Here is a 16,217-nt window from a genome sequence, read left to right as displayed (position 1 = left end):
CTTCGCTAGGTATCGTGTACATTAGTATAGGCTATCACTTCATTGAAAGATAGGGTTGGAATTTGCAATATGACGTCACGAGGTTCACGTTCGTGTTCACACAGAACCTTTCAAAAAGGTTCGCGTTCACACGAACCCGAACCTTTCAGAGGTTCACACCATCCCTACTGTCGACCATCTTAACTCCATAATGAATAGGCATAAACTGACTCAAATGTTTGCTAATATAAGCTTGTTTTGAAACATTAAAAGAGACATTCAAAGAACTGAACTGTTCAGCGTGCTAACTAGCTCCTGCTTATCACTTGTAATGTGCTAATTGCGGCAACTGAAATTCAACATTTAGATGTAGCCTACATTCGGGGGTGGTCAAAGTAGTCAACGTTGTAACTGAAAAAAGTAGAAGTTGTGCCGCATATTTCTCGTCAATTACTATAGTAGAAGTAGCGATTTTCAAGACATTTAATAACATCTTCAAACACAAGTTAAAATTTAAATGTCTAATATTTACTCTTGTAAGCACTAAGCAGTGTCCAAATGTAGTCTTGGTCGAGGGTTCGCATAAGTTCTGCAGTTAATCGGAAGTGACTACTTTTGAAATTGCAAGGCGTATCTTCGCGACTTATTCAAAATGACTAATGACACTGCAAATAGGTATGTTCCAGAGTTGTAATGACTCGACTGATGACTCGACTCGAGTCCGAATCGAGTTACGATTTTCTGATGACTCGGGCAAGTTTTTGTTGCAGTTAAATCCGCGGAAAATTGCATTTATTTTTGACGAAATTTGCAGTAAAAAGTTGCACATTTATTTTTTCACAAAAGTTGCACTAAAAGACCACATTTTTCTCGTTTGACTAAAAAACAATAGGTCAACTTCCCAGTTCCACTCCCGAAGTACAGTTTTACATCCGCATTCTCTATTGATTGATAAAAAAAGGTGAACTTTCCGGCTCAGCTCCCGAAATACCCGTAGGAGCGTTACTTCAGTGCTGATTTACAGTATTTCAGTCGAATTTGGCCGTGTATTCCACCAAAATCAAAAATACTTTCATGAAAAATCGAAAAAGTTGCAAAATGTTCCAGAAAGTTGCATGAAAATGGACCAAAGTTTTCAAAAAGTTGTCTTTTGACTCAATTTGGACTTGAGTCATTGCGCATGACTCGCACCAAGTCATATGACTCGAGACTCATACGCCAATGACCAACATTCCATTGTAATATCGGAGAATAGTAAAGTAACCACACTATTGGGATTTTGTCTATTGGTACTGGTATTTGAAAATTCGACTAGAAACTGCTAACAATGAAGAAAACTAGTAAATTATATATGTAAGCCATTCGATATCACTAATTAAATAATCAAACATCAAACACGAAGGAAAGTCACTTTCTGACTGTTCTCTCCAATAAAGTCAACGGCGCATCGATACAAACGAAAATGCATTTATGATGTGCAATATATTCATTTTCTTGTTAAATGCGACCTCGTATAAAAATCGAAGTGAGAAAGATGACACGTCACCACCGTTCTACAAGTATGAGAGATCTGTCACACTTTCTTTCTCGAAAGCCTGATTGTCTTTGCAGTAGTCCCCGTCTTCTATTGTGCTGATGCTATTAGCTTCCCCCGTCTCGTCCTTGTTTGGGCTTTTGGCGTCATACTAAATAATGTAAGTATGCAATTAATCACTCCCGAATTACACAATTATTAGATAACCCGAGAGCGATGGCCTGTTAAGGTATGTTATTTATCTTCAATTAACTGGTAAATATGTAAATGCTTACTTCTTTTCTCTCTCCCATCTTGGGAGTCATGTATTGCCGGAAGCTTTTCGGCAGCCATCGCAGCGTTGGGTGTTCGAAAGGTAAGTAGATCAAATCGGGACTGACATTGTATCGACTTTGCAGACCTCCTATCAAATATGAAAAGAATGCAAGTGATTATTTAAAGGGATGGTGTGAACCTCTGAAAGGTTCAGGTTCGTGTGAACGCGAACCTTTTTGAAAGGTTCTGTGTGAACGCGAACGTGAACCTGATGACGTCACGTGACGTCACATTGATACTTTCAACCCTATATTTCGATGAAGTGATAGCCTATATTAATGTGCATGTACACGATACCTAGCGAGGATTCGGGCCTCATAAATTCCACCATGCTGAAGTAAATATTGACGTTTTAAACGTCGCTAAATGTATCATCTGAGACAATCAAATGATCCCATAAAATCATTATCTTCCGTCGCTTTGCCAACAATTTTGACGAGGACTTGCCAGGCAATATAAGCTTACGCCTTAACTGTCTAGCCCAGACCGGACACGTCTTGGTATTGCTACATGGATATTGAGCAGAGTGCAAAACGGGTTACTATACTTGCTACCGATATTGCCCCATTACCAAGTTATACAGGTGTAGCCAACACCCCAATCGCACGGATTTGACTTTTGTGATAAGTAAACTTATGAAGTCCAGATTGACCCCGTACGCCTGATAGATTTTTACATCAGAAAACGATATCAATCTCATTGATTGGTTGAATAAGCATCATTCGCTGACTACATGTATTGTATTTCGCTCTTGGTACTGTGTGATTGCAGGTCACAAGCTCACGCAGCAGAGAGTCATTAATAAATATTCACAAACGGAAAGCTTGATATTTTGAGAAAACTTTTGAGATCGTCAAGGTGTATGCTCGCTTAGTGTTGATTGTTTATGCTGCCAGCACCATGCATATAAAGTGGCCCGCAGTTGAAATGCAATAAATTTGAACCAAAGATGTTATAATGACGTGAAAATTGTAATATATGAAAAAGGTTCACACTGCAGAACCTACCAAGATTCTGTTGTGAACGCGAACCTCAAAATATCCGAGGTTCACACACAGAACGCGAACGTGAACCTCACGTTCACACCATCCCTAATTATATCCAAACAATTTAGTTTGTTGGTTTTATTAACACATCATTGGCGCTTATCGCTATTACAGTCAATTGCGCCCAGTACATGAATTTCATTAATGTCAGATGTCTTTTTTGCTTTTTGCTCCTTCAACGTGATCTTCAGCTGCCATCTTTCAAGAGTTCGGCTCTCTCTTCCTCTATGCTTTTGAAGGCGGCGCTGTATTTACAGCGGGATCGGCGGTGAAGCAATTTAGTGTATGGCTTTGTATTGCTTTTGCTTTTTCAATTTTAATGATCACCCAGTCCAATTTTAATGCCAGCATTGCTCATGTTATCCAGATTTTAGTTAATTGATGTATTCTCCCCGCTAACAAACATTTATTACAACACTGGTAATTTTATTGCAGGGTGACTAGACCAGTTGATCCCAGCCGGATCATATCGCCCACACCCTCTCCTATACATCCTGAAGTTCATTTTGTTAAATATTTTCATGCTTTAATTATACTCTTTTCGTTAAGATAAATCAATGCAAATCACAGTCAATGATTTATGAGGGCACTCATGAGAAAAAAGGTTACATATCACAGTGCCGACCTTGTGTTCCTAACATCAAAACATTGCCTATTTGCTTCCTCAAACTATCAGTTTATCTTCGGCAACTAATATTGTGAAGTTATGTTATCAGGCCAAGCGATTGGTGCAGTATTTTCGTACTAAGCAGGAAAAGTTAGAATATATGCGGATGTGAGCATTCACTTACCAGTAGCTGCGCTAACAATCATCCCAATAATAATGCAAACCATCATTCCAAGCGGTGAATAATATCCAAAAGAAATTGCGTAAAAATCTGCAATAGGAGGCCTTTCTTCTTGAGACGAATTTGATGTGGTAAGTTCGAGTACGGATGAGTATGAATTCGACGAAGTGGAAGCGCTATAGTCAAACGTTGTTGCAGAAATATTATTGGTGACGTTGCTATGTGATATGCAACCGTCGATATTCCTGTCTTTAACATTCAAGAACCGCAAAGGAGGCGGGTATATCCATGCACCGACAAACAGCCATATATTGAATGCAAGGGCTGTGACCATTCCAGAAATAGCACCCTAAAATAATGATGATCGGTTGCAATTAATATGATATTGGGTATATTGGAATTGAAGGGAATGATCTCTGGTGGGTATATACGCTAATGCCAATGAATCTTGGCCGTTTAAAAGTTGTCGGCGTATAGCCCTCTACCGATTCCACCCTCGATCGACACCCCATGACATGTCTTGGGTTTTTTAACAAGTTCAAATAAACAAAATTTTTCTCCAAAAAATTCTCTCTCTCTCTCTCAATTATCAAGGCTGACCCTCAGGATGGCGTCAGAGTGAGAAATATGATGCTTCAGTGCGTAGCCACTGTTGCACGTTTGCCCGATTATGCCTATCGTCCAGGTTTGGTAGGTGTATATGCTCTTCGTGGTCAAATGACCGTGCGCACTAGGTGTCTTCTAACCACAAAGAAGAAAATCGAGTCTCGAGTAAAGTTCACTACAAGTCATAGATGTATACGAATGTGAGAGAGGGTGAAAATCGCAAGAGAAAGAATGAAAATCCGTCTGCCGCAATTACGGAAGCTATGAACTTTCTTTCAATGCAAATCCAAGCCGCGTTAAATATGATCGTTCAGAGCTATAGGCAGTAGCAGTAATACTATAATACCTATAACAGTGGTTCTCAACCGGGGATCCACAAAGCATTTTAACGGCTCCGCGTAACCTTTAAAATTGCAAAATGACTGAAAACCTAATTTGTAGGTTTTTAAACTATGGCAATCACGAAACAGTTCCGTTTCATAACTCCTGAAACTTCAGGAGTCACATCCACAGAATGGTCGACTGGGATGAATTAACCTACTCTGCCAATCCATTTCAATTGCCAAATTGACAATACGCTAGCCCAAGCCTACTGATACAAACATATCGCGGTTTAGAAATGTTTTGTTCGGGATTTGTGGAAAAAAATAAAAAGTTGCAAGACATTTTAGATTTGACGTTGTCAGTCACAGCAAATTAGCGAACATTACTGTGAGATAAAAATTAAGGAAGTATTTTCCTAATCTGTACAAATATATGGGGATTGAAATCTCGCCGCGGATCCATTTTCTCCTCTAATAGACATAACTATACTATTCCAGAACAACTACAAAGTGAGCTGGTAGATAAAATGACTATGGTTGACATGAAATGTTCAGTAATAAATCTGTTTGTCAATTTTAGTGCCATGTTTGTTGCGATCATAGCCAAAAGTGTCGTGGGATGCTTTAAGCGTTATTATTACATCCACCCCCACCTATCTCCGTGGAAATGGATTATCGGCTTGGTCAGGCGGTAACAGGAATATCTTTTTGGTAAATAAACAACAACAACAATGTCAAAGCGATTTCCAAGACACGACCACGAATCTCAAGAAATTCAACTGCTGAATTCGCTTTGAAAAATAGTCCCAATTTCAACTTATAGTATTCTATTTTCAAGAAAAGTCATTTTGTTGCCGTTTGTCATTAGTATAAGGCAGATGACGATTGCACGGTATTTGACCTACATTGGAACTAACATTTTTGGGCGTCTGCTGGGTGCGTAACGGACCAAAAGAGCCCAAACATACTAAACTAAAAAAAACGCACACGATTCCAAATTGATATTTCGTCACTGGCAAATAATTTTTCTCGGTGGGATGGCATTAGTCCTAAAGGTTCAGATTGATGGGACATGCTGTTGGCCTAAATTTCATATCTGTTCGTGCGTTGTGTCGCTAATGGCTGACGCCGAATGCCGATTCCTATAAAATGCGTATGTTCATAGGATTACGGCACCCATATCAAGACATATAGCTATATTGAATCGCGAACGCGAACAAAATTTTAAAAATATGAATAAATTCTCGACAAAATACTATATAATTAAAATACATTCAAGCGATGCCTTCGGGCCCCCGTCGATCTCGACCCCCCCAATTGGGGTTATGGGGTGGGGTGGTTACGGTCGTACTAAGGCACCAGACCTACCTTTTCATTCGCGAAAGGGAATAGTGCTCCCATTACCACAGGCCCGAGAAGTGCTCCTGCACACACTCCCAATAAACTTAAAGCGGCTTGAATAACACTTCCGAGAACTGAAGACAAGAAAGCGAATCCAATGCAAAGTCCACCATAGAACAGTGTCAATCCTTTTGAACAGATGCATTCAGGATAAATTTTAATCTGAAGATATATTTGAGTGCTGTAAAATCTATTCACCTCTCGAGACCCAAAGTAGAGTTTTCTCGTTCCAATTTACGAAAGGTTTGATGATGTCTCCTACCGTTACACTGCTCATCCCATTTATGGCACTGGAAACTGTACTGCAAAATGACATTCACGACGACAATTAGTCCAGCGCAAGGGTGTGAAACCTACGGCCCGTGTGTCGGATCCTACCCGCATAGCAACTCTGAGTATTTTGTATTATCCATCACTTTTCTAGCAAAGGTTAAGACTTTTTAATTAACACTTTCACATAGATAAGTCCTCATTATAGCTAATGTCGAACACGTTAGAAGTTTATAACCGCCCGACAGCAGGTATGCGTTTACACTCTAGTCGCTTGGTTCTCAACCTTTTTGAACTCGCGAGCCGGTAAAACTTACAAACAAATCTTGCGGACCGGAGAAATTTCAAAAATCAAATTAACCCTAAGTTTATTCACGACAAATGGAAGCAACTCAAATGTAATATTGGAAACTTCATTCAATGCTACTTTTTTAAAGTTAGATATTGATATATGTGCGTCTATTGAAGGACAAAGAACAGGGTCAAGGATATAAAACCTCGTAATCCTAATATTTACATCGTGTGAACTACGCTAGTTATTAGGGCATTGATGTATTGTCTATTTAGGTTTCTGCAGGGAGAAGCCCGCGAATTCACGTTTAAGACCATTATCTTGATTGTGATTTCATTGTTTTCGATTTTCTGTTTGCTATAAGCTTCTTTTATACTGCCGAGTGTTGCAGCACACTCCGAATTAAACGGAATTTGTTCAAGAGTCTCCGTAGCATATAACTTATCCGGAACGGGTTGTGGTATACTTTAAAATTTAAACAGTTCCGTACAACACTTGCACTATTATTACGTACGCCGACGCCCGTAGTAGCCCATGAACTCTCTGTTACGACACCATGCAGAGAAAAGACTTCCCAAACTTCTAAATCAATTTAAAATTACATGTTGTATTTCGCTAATTAATGGACAAGCGTTGAAATTCTTGCATTTTGAAATTGAGATCTAAAATTCTAATATATTTGGAGTACCGACAGGAAACTTGCCACGTACCGGCACCGGTCCGCGAGCCGGCAGTTGAGAACCGCTGCCTCGTCACCATTAAAAACAGATCAACGACATTGACATCAATTTACGAGAAGTTAGAAAAGTGCACACTGAGTTCAGAGTTTTCAGGAAACTGGAACAAAATATAGATATTCACACAGCCGAAAACTCCAATGCGAAACTGTTGACGGAGGTTGCATGGAGAATAAAATAGTTACACAAATAATATAATTCAGATATCTGTGGTCTGTATCTGTGCTGTATAACATCTGACTCAAACGTTCCCCGGCCCATTCAGAAACCCTTAGTTTAATATAATAAAAACGAACCAAATTCCAACCCACGGTGACTGGGGACCACTGTGAAGCTTTCAATCGATTGCTTGATTGGATGGTGGAAATGTCGCAAGCCTTCCTGTCTGTGGCGCCATAGTGAACTCTCTCAGCAGAGCAACCGATTGCAACGTAGAATTGATTTCATGACATTGCAACCGTGTTGTTTTATTATTGACATAACAGGGCCTACGATAATCATATCGTAGGCCCGGGACATAAAATGTACTTCTACTCAAGAGTTGATTTTGCCTATACATTAGTAGTTGAATACGGAGATTGCTGTCGTGCTACGCCTTCTCGAGATACGATCTCGCATTAGGACCTAATCTCATTACAGTGATTGCAGCAACGCAAAATACGTTGAAGTATTGCCAAGTCCAATAAATTTTAAAACCCGAAAATAGCGGAATGCAACGAACTGTTACGTAAAGCGCAAAATAAGAATAATGCTGATATTGTGACGCGTCCGCTTTACATCGATTGATACGACGCAAAATACTTCGGCGTCACGGGGAAAACGGTTCAACTGCGCTCTTATTGTTTCATGCCATGCCGATTTCGGATATTGCGGATGTTTTTGGGAGGATTCCGTGCCCTGAGCAGATTTTAATTGATATTTGCGGGATCAGCGTGAAAGTAGCTCTCGATTTAGACCGGTTTAATTAAATCTTGCGCTCTGGTCGCCAGCTATAAGATTACCAGGCTCTTCAGTAGTTGTGAGGCCCGTCAAGTCGGCAATGATGACACTGCGACAAAGCATCAGTAAAATTCATACCAATCATCAATACCTGGAAGTGAGTCAGTCACGCGAAGCGCCAATTCCTTTTTCAGCTCATTGAATAAATTTTGTCTAAAACATTTTCGTGCAGAATCTCCCTATGCTCATTTTGGTGACTTTGGTTTTTTTTAATTAGCCCATTCCAGCGTAGCTTAAACGTACCAGTCTACAAGCTCAATCAGAAACCTTCTATACGGAACAGTTGCACACCGAGTTGAGGTTTTAACAGTAAATATATAACGGTTTTTACCATTACCTCAATGCTCCGGCGAACACCCCAGCGATAAATAGACCGGACACTCCGGGGTATGATGCGAACACTCTCACGACCATGAGAGGAAGGACCTGATCTGCAGCGGAAATAGTTTTTATCGCCAACGGGTCACAATCTGCGAAGTACGCGTACGTGACGTATCCGAGAAATATCATGCAGAATCCGGTTTGGATGAGCGTAATTGGAATCGTTCCGTATATTGCCCTGTATTAAGTTCGTCGATGATTGATAGAATAACCGCCGCACAGTATTATTGTACGCAATATGAATGGTGTAAAGTTCTACTAAAACATGATTGAAAGGTTGTAATCTTGCGTTTTCTTGTCGAAGTGCGACTGTTTAATGTTACAGATGCCCTTATAAGAGTGGGCCTAGGCTATTTCGCAGCAAACCAAAACTGCATTTCGAGATCTACATTTTCTAGTATTGAACGATAGTAACGTAAGAATACTTTACCTCTCCATCATTCAAGGTCAAAGTCATTCATGGGCGATGACAAGTAGGCCTATATGCCAGACTACAACTGATAAGACACGCCATTTTGTTACAGCTGCAACAATAATAATTGAGCAACCATCAGTCGTATGCACTTTTTTACAACGGAACTATATATGCGCGCTCGAACCTCAAATAATGTAGGCTATCCTACAAATCCCGAAAAAATTATTGTTCATGATTTTGTAATCATACAGTATATAATTACATTTTTCCCTCGCTAATCGAACGGCAGCATAAAAATCGTTGAACGACCGCTTGGTTGGTTGATGTGATGCTCGTCCACGTGATGCCTAATCCAAACACGGTAGACCAGAACGTTATGCGATATCGTGGATCGACCTCGAAGCTGAAACAATTCAATACATTATCTTGGTTTGCATAGACAGATTCCTCACAAGAATGCAATATTCCCCTATTGATATGATTATGGAGTTATCAAGCCTTCTTCAAAGCTTTTAAAATCGGTCTAGATAACTTTTTCCATGAGGAGCGTTACGATAGCACATGTCATGATAGCGACTCAACTTACTGATTAAAATCTATGCGATCCCCTGCCCAAGCGATGTCGAGACATCTCCCAATGCCACCGACCGCACCTGCTGCTCCGAAAATCACAACGAAAAGCATTATCGTGAGAAGAAGGCCCTGGATAACATCCGTCCAGATCACAGCTTTCAATCCCCCCTGGAAATAAAGAGGCAAGATACCAGATGCCGTTGATACGAGATCGGGTTTTCATTCAGTACTGAAATGCCCCTGGAGTGTTCTCTTCCATTCGAACGTGAAGGGAGCACAGGCCGCAAAATGGGTGATAGGGGAGGGTGGCTAACTGGCTATGAATTGAAGAATGCATCAATCATCTAGAAGAAGAACTGCACAATCTGCACATGGACGTACTAATTCGACTTCAGGATATATTCTAATTAGCAATTACTGACTGGAGAACTAATCCATTCCCGGAGCCCAGAGTCGTGTCATATTTTTCACATCTTGTAAACTGTAAAAGTGTACTTTCAGTGCCTTGAGAAAGCCCTCAACAGAAAGCGACATGACATATCGGAGCGATGGATATTTGACATTGCTCATAGAAAAACTGAAACCCAATGTCATGAGAACGGTGACAATGCAAACCTTTTCCGTTTCGTAACTAGCAATAAATGCAGAACAACCTTCATTTTATTAATTAGTTGCGGGAAGGGTGGGAGCGCGGGTACTTCATTCGTTTTTGCCGGCAATAAGTAACAAAATAGTATTGGAAACACGGATAAGCATATATGAATATACGAGAATGTACATTTGTTTGGAATTACCATTGTGTATTCAGGCGACGTCAGGGGTTGAGGTTTAAGTTCTTATTCACAGATAACATTTTATAAAACTTCATGTTCACATCCACAGGGACAATTTAGGTGTGGACAGCATCTCGAATATCTGCAATGACCCTAACAGCCCAATCAGGTGGATTATGCATAAGTGATTACGTACCAGAGTTGTGTAAAGAGTGCAGACGATACCAATGGACAAAACTGCGGCGATCTCCGAAAAGTCTGAAACTGTGTAGGGGAAATGGTGCATTAGAGAATTTCCTCAGAATCGTTATTACGTTTAGATATTACCTGCGCTCAACGCGATAGCGGGGGCATAGATCATGACTCCATTATAAGCTATGGTTTGCAAAATGTATATGATAGTCGCCACATAGCGAGCATACTTTCCAAATCGGACTCCATAGTACTGAAATAATCGATATCAAAGAAATCATAAAGTTCGTGTGCAATTCAAAAAAGCACTTAAAATGAGTGAAGTAAACATTTTCTTTGACGTAGGCGTCAAACCTTTATTATTTCTCCCTTCTGATGTAGTTTGATCGGCTTGAACTCGAACAAAATTACGGTTTTCATGGGATGAGCTCAGAAAGTGTGACTCATTACATTGTCTTTGAGAGAATAGCGTGAATAGTGGTCCAGTGTAATATATACTTAAAAGTAGCCCACATAGTATATAGCTATCTAGCTAGAGTCTGTAAGTGAAAAGCAGTCAAATCTCGTGACTTATATCGAACCTCAAATATTAGGGATGACTCTGAAAACATATAACCCCACCAGATATATTGGAAAATGACTGCACCATGTGCCGACAAACAACCCATAAATCTCAATGATCGGCCACTCTTTAGAATATTAATACGAACCTCATTAGCGCTGGACAAGCCATTCTTATAGTAAAGTGGCAAAAATACTTCAGCTCCTACGACGTTTGCCATTAAAACTCCCAGGATGAACCTATGAATGTGTGTGTATTAGGGATGGTGCTAACCATACGAACGATTGCAGTCGCGTGAACAGGCTCGGACATTGAGACTGTTCAAAAGTAACATTTTTTTCGAATTCTGGGGTTTCACTGATCAAATTGTTAGGTTGCCTAAAACGCTGCACAACAAATTTGGCGCAATTCCAACAAGTAGCAGCGGCCGCAGAGCCAATCTTAAATTTTACTGTCAACCCCGTGAAATTGTTCAGTTGCCTAGAAGAACGACGCATAACAATTACTGCTCACTTTCAACCAGTAGAAACGAAGTTATTGCAGTTGGAACTTGTGGATATGCAAATATAGCCTGGACGATTAGTAATCCCCGAATTATTGATGAAAAACTCAAATAACGTCGCTTCTACGAGTTGGAATTGCGTCAAATTCGTATTGCATCGTTTTTGTAGATAACTCAACAAATTCATAGGGTTGAGTGTAAAAGTTGGGGGTTTATCTAGGCTCCAAATAGCCACTTGACAGATCAGACATCACAATCGAAAATATCGGCCTGGTGTAAATGACTATAGTAGTCAAAAAACCTTTAATATCAAAAACAATAACAACTGAAATGGTGTTATAATTCAAGCAAAATTATAGAGAATTACTATTAGTTTTAGCGAGTACATATGTTAAGTTGAAATTTCTTTCTTGAGGCATCGACCGATAGGAATTCAAAATTCAGGTAATTATGACCAAAAATGCAAAGGTTACTTTAAAATTTCGAAATGCAACATGTTTTTGGAAAGTATTTACACAATCATGGCATAAATATACAACTTAAATTTTTTTTTTTTCAAAAATGCCTTTGTTTAAAAACCATTTGTTTTGAATGCAACCTAAATCATACCTATGTTGGAGTCTGAATACCGACTGACGAAGCTATTGATGAATATCTGAGCCTATGCATAAATATGGAATCATCCCTACCACATATAGCTGGATCCTCTGTACATAATTTCCGATGGAATACCAATCACAGTTGCGCCAGACAGAAATGACAAGGAACAGGATATAGCCGATGCCCACCACGCGATTTTTCTGCGAGAAATCATGTTCGAAAGGGAAATTTATTTTCGTTCATTATATTAACACATTGCCATCTAACAAGGGATATTTGTAATATATTCTATACAATGAAGGCGTATTGCGTATATACCTGTCACCGAGTAGATAATTTTTCGATTCTTTTTTCTTTCGGTCCCGATATGCAAAAAATATTCCAACTGCCGCGGACACTGCAAGCAAGACGCCAAACACCACGTAGTCAGCAGCGCTCAATTCGACTATATTGCTATTTTCAGACATTTTGAATAAATAGGTGTAGCAATTCAAGATGGATCTGAAGAGAATAATCAATCAGTTAAACAGCCGTAACGACGTCATCGCCGTCGCCCACCTCACAGGAAGTCACAGTGCGCTTGAAAACGATCGGAGATAAAGTAATTCGACAGCAAATATCAGAAGCGGACTCATGGAAGCGAGCGAAATTGGAGAATGGACGTTGGCGTGAATGGAGTCCACCAAGAACGGTATGAACTCCAAGACAAGAAAGGACATTACTAACTTATCGTCATATACATGGTCTTAATCGGTGATCAACGCCCATGTTGTGTTATACCGTGATAATTACACTTGTGATTCACAGCATAATTTCCGTAATTTCGATTCTTCGTTTTCAATCATCTCTACCTCTGCTCTGTAACCCTCGCCAATTCTACTTTTACTGCAATTCTTTAATATGACCTCTTCTTGTATTGCATAGGAATAACAGTTTGACTGTATTACTGAAATTATAAAAAAAAATACTTCAATCTCACCATTTCCCTTGGGGGCAGGTTGCTCTCCGGATTATGTGTGTAGCCTATTCACCAGTTTTACTGTGAATAAAGGATATATTAATAATATAAAAAGCGGAGACAGAGTGACGGATCGTTAGCGAGTTAACTCAACAAAAGGTTAATATGTCGTCGTCGAGTAGTACTAGCTCATCATATCTTGCTAGTTCCAGCCCACACATCATGATTGAAAAGCTCTGCATCTTCTCACCATGATACCATGATGCCATTGAAAAATCACAAACTCCCTCAGAATATCTCCCTCAGAATATACAATTATTGCACTAAACCTGTCTTCACCCGATCAGAATTGACTAGAACGACTGTGCCACCATACGATGAATTTAGGAAATAGAGCTAATCGCTTTTTATCGGCGATATTTCTCTTAAAGTACATCAAGAAGCAGTGATGTCTCACCTTAACAACGTTATATTAACACGCGATCGTCAATGTATTATCAGTGTTTAACCACGTATACACGTGCTAGCTACTGTTTGTCATCCCTTTATGTATAATAGTAATAATGGGGTTTTGTGTAAGATGAACTGACCAATCCAGTAGATATTTCATAATGGATCATTCACGAAATGGAACAGAAGTTCAAAACACCCTATTTAAATAGATATTTTGATGGATCAGTGTCCATTCGCGACAGTTTAATTATTAGTAATACTCAAAATTCTTCAACTCGTCGGGTAGAGAAAATGGAGGAAAGTACGTAACTCATTGTTCAACTTTGGCATTTAAAGGCATGTTTGTCTCCGTAATCTCCTACAAATATTCGATGATGTCAAACTTATTTTGCAGACCTTCTTCAGTTAGGATCCAAGCGAAAAATTCCGTCAGTGCTATGCGTAATCTCATTCCATTGATATTTCATGGGTCAATGTATAGTGTACGAACTTCGAATATTGTTTCTATATTACGAGTTGAAGAACTGTCGCATTGTTTCAAGTCAAACGTAGCTCCTCATTCTTGGTTGGAATTTCCAAATTGATCCAGCCTTCACCAGGACCAATCGTGTGATCGACAAATCAAGGAAAATTCGTGCCTTGTGCTGGATCGATATTATTATGATACCTTCACATCAATTAGAAGAAGTTAGGAATTTTTACTATACTGTCAATTTTTCAAATTGAGAATCTGCTATCATTCTCGAACTTTTCAAATGCCCTCAGCGTTTGCATTCCATCTCGCGCACATTGTTAGGTAGGCCTATTTATGCATGCAAGAAGAATTATGTAGAGGTGTGTACAACTGTACATGGTGAGATCCCATGCTATAGAGCTAGTTAAGATTGTCGTTTTACCGAGATTGCCATTTTTAATTCACCGGCTCCGTCTGACAATAGTTGGCTACCAGGGGTCATCGACACAGAATTGTAGTAGAGATATTTGTCCGTACGCTCATATCTCATTCTCAAAAGACCGTTCAACATTTCTCCGCCCTCAGCCGAAAGTAAATTTAGATAAAATATGTCCTCATAGCAACTGAGCTTCCGTATTGAGGAAAATAAACAATGTATAACAATGCCTAACGGAATCTGTGAGCTCTCTACATAATCTTGGATTACCCAGCGAAATTAGTGGCATCGGAAGTAGTCCAGCAGAGCACGGCACTACGAATATCTTAGGCCTCGACTCTTGCTACATATACAGCTGACTAAATACCAGGCGTGACTCTACTTTGGTTTCTGGTCCACACAAATTACACTGGCCAACGAAATGAAAAAATAATTGACACACCATTTATGAGTGTTTTCTGGGGATTTAAGGTTGCTGATTACGCATATGACATTATGACTTTTTCCCGGTTTAACTCTAGTTTAGAAGATACTTATACCCCTAAATAAGCCCGAGTTACTGTATCTACCTCTAAATAATTAACGTAATAGGAAGCGAATCTTGACTTTTCCGACATTTATACTGCGCATAAATAGATAACTGATTTTGCGAAGAACCCTCACGTCGTCCTCATTTATTTGATAAGTCTGAATTTGACCCGGCGAGAGATCTTTGTTTGATAAAAGAGCCGCCTGTCAAGCCAAAACAATTACTTTTGCACAAAGGATATACATTTTCTCCTGTGCCAATTGGTCATTCTATCAAGATGATAGGTTATGGAGCTATGACAATTTATACTTGGAAAGCTTGACTATACAATCCTCATATGCGCTTGATCTTTTTGGTCTTTTAAATGGTCTAATTTATGCTGGGCTAACGCTAACGCGAACCACTGGCGCAAGAAACACTGGCGCGAATGAACCAGACTTGAAGTTGGAATAGCTGCATGTGTAATCAATGAGCATTTGGTATACCCAGATATGGAATTGTCTTTCCCCTCGGTACATCAAATTTAATGAAGTTAGGATACTGAAGCAGTTCGTCAAACCACTAACCTTGGAGGGAATTGCTTCAATGACATCTGCATACATTTCGGTCATCTTGATATATTTCCTGACCAATATAATCTTGGTGATTGGAATGAGGAGCAAGGGGAAAGGGGAAAGATTCCACCATTCAATCAAAGCAACAAAAGAATGATTTCGTGGCAAATAAGATGAACATTTTATCGTAGAATATTGCTGGAACATTTCGAGAAATTGCCCTAAATTGCATCAAGAGTTAATCGTATAAGAAACAAATATATTTTAGGATAAATTAATAATATTGTAATTGTAATGCAAGTGATTATTTTCTATTTACGATAGGAGCTCTAGATCAGGGGTTCTCAACCACCGGTCCGCGAGGTATTTTTCAATTTTATAACTAATTTTGCGCAGTTTAGCACCACTAAATGTCTTGAAAGTCTTGATTATTAGGCGTCCTTCCACCCAAGAAATACTCATGAATTATTGAAATAGGCATTTCGGCGTCCGGCCATACCCCATCACGACGCGCCATCACATAATGAAGTTTCGGCTAACATAGA

The 16,217-nt window shown here is 39.5% G+C and overlaps 1 protein-coding gene across 1 annotated transcript; it reads right to left on the bottom strand.

Moving 5' to 3' along the window:
- Window positions 1-645: 645 nt before the first annotated feature.
- LOC145445815 (sodium-coupled monocarboxylate transporter 1-like) lies at window positions 646-15,471 on the bottom strand. The gene is made up of 13 exons (XM_080323953.1): window positions 12,607-15,471; window positions 12,378-12,488; window positions 11,335-11,425; window positions 10,760-10,877; window positions 10,629-10,696; window positions 9,673-9,827; window positions 9,349-9,489; window positions 8,628-8,849; window positions 6,191-6,294; window positions 5,960-6,120; window positions 3,666-4,011; window positions 1,789-1,916; window positions 646-1,664 (listed from the first exon to the last, which is right to left on the bottom strand). The coding sequence occupies exons 1-13, from the start codon at window positions 12,753-12,755 to the stop codon at window positions 1,533-1,535; spliced, it is 1,926 nt and encodes a 641-aa protein (XP_080180079.1). The 5' UTR covers window positions 12,756-15,471; the 3' UTR covers window positions 646-1,532.
- Window positions 15,472-16,217: the final 746 nt, after the last annotated feature.

This window comes from Botryllus schlosseri, chromosome 9 (genome assembly GCF_051294905.1).
Source record: "Botryllus schlosseri isolate E-star chromosome 9, Bs_hap1, whole genome shotgun sequence".
Classification (NCBI taxonomy): domain Eukaryota; kingdom Metazoa; phylum Chordata; class Ascidiacea; order Stolidobranchia; family Styelidae; genus Botryllus; species Botryllus schlosseri.
Note: the sequence above shows the minus strand (reverse complement) of the source record. Positions and strands in the feature narration are given on the sequence as shown.

What these genes read in the sequence shown, in the direction of transcription:
- LOC145445815 (XM_080323953.1), bottom strand. Translation starts at nt 12,755, where the DNA reads ATGTCTGAAAATAGCAATATAGTCGAATTGAGCGCTGCTGACTACGTG. An exon ending in AGAGGATCCAGCTATATGTG is followed by an intron (nt 11,426 to 12,377) that starts GTAGGGATGATT and finishes ACACATTCATAG; the next exon opens with GTTCATCCTGGGAGTTTTAA. An exon ending in GCACTCTTTACACAACTCTG is followed by an intron (nt 9,828 to 10,628) that starts GTACGTAATCAC and finishes CTTTATTTCCAG; the next exon opens with GGGGGATTGAAAGCTGTGAT.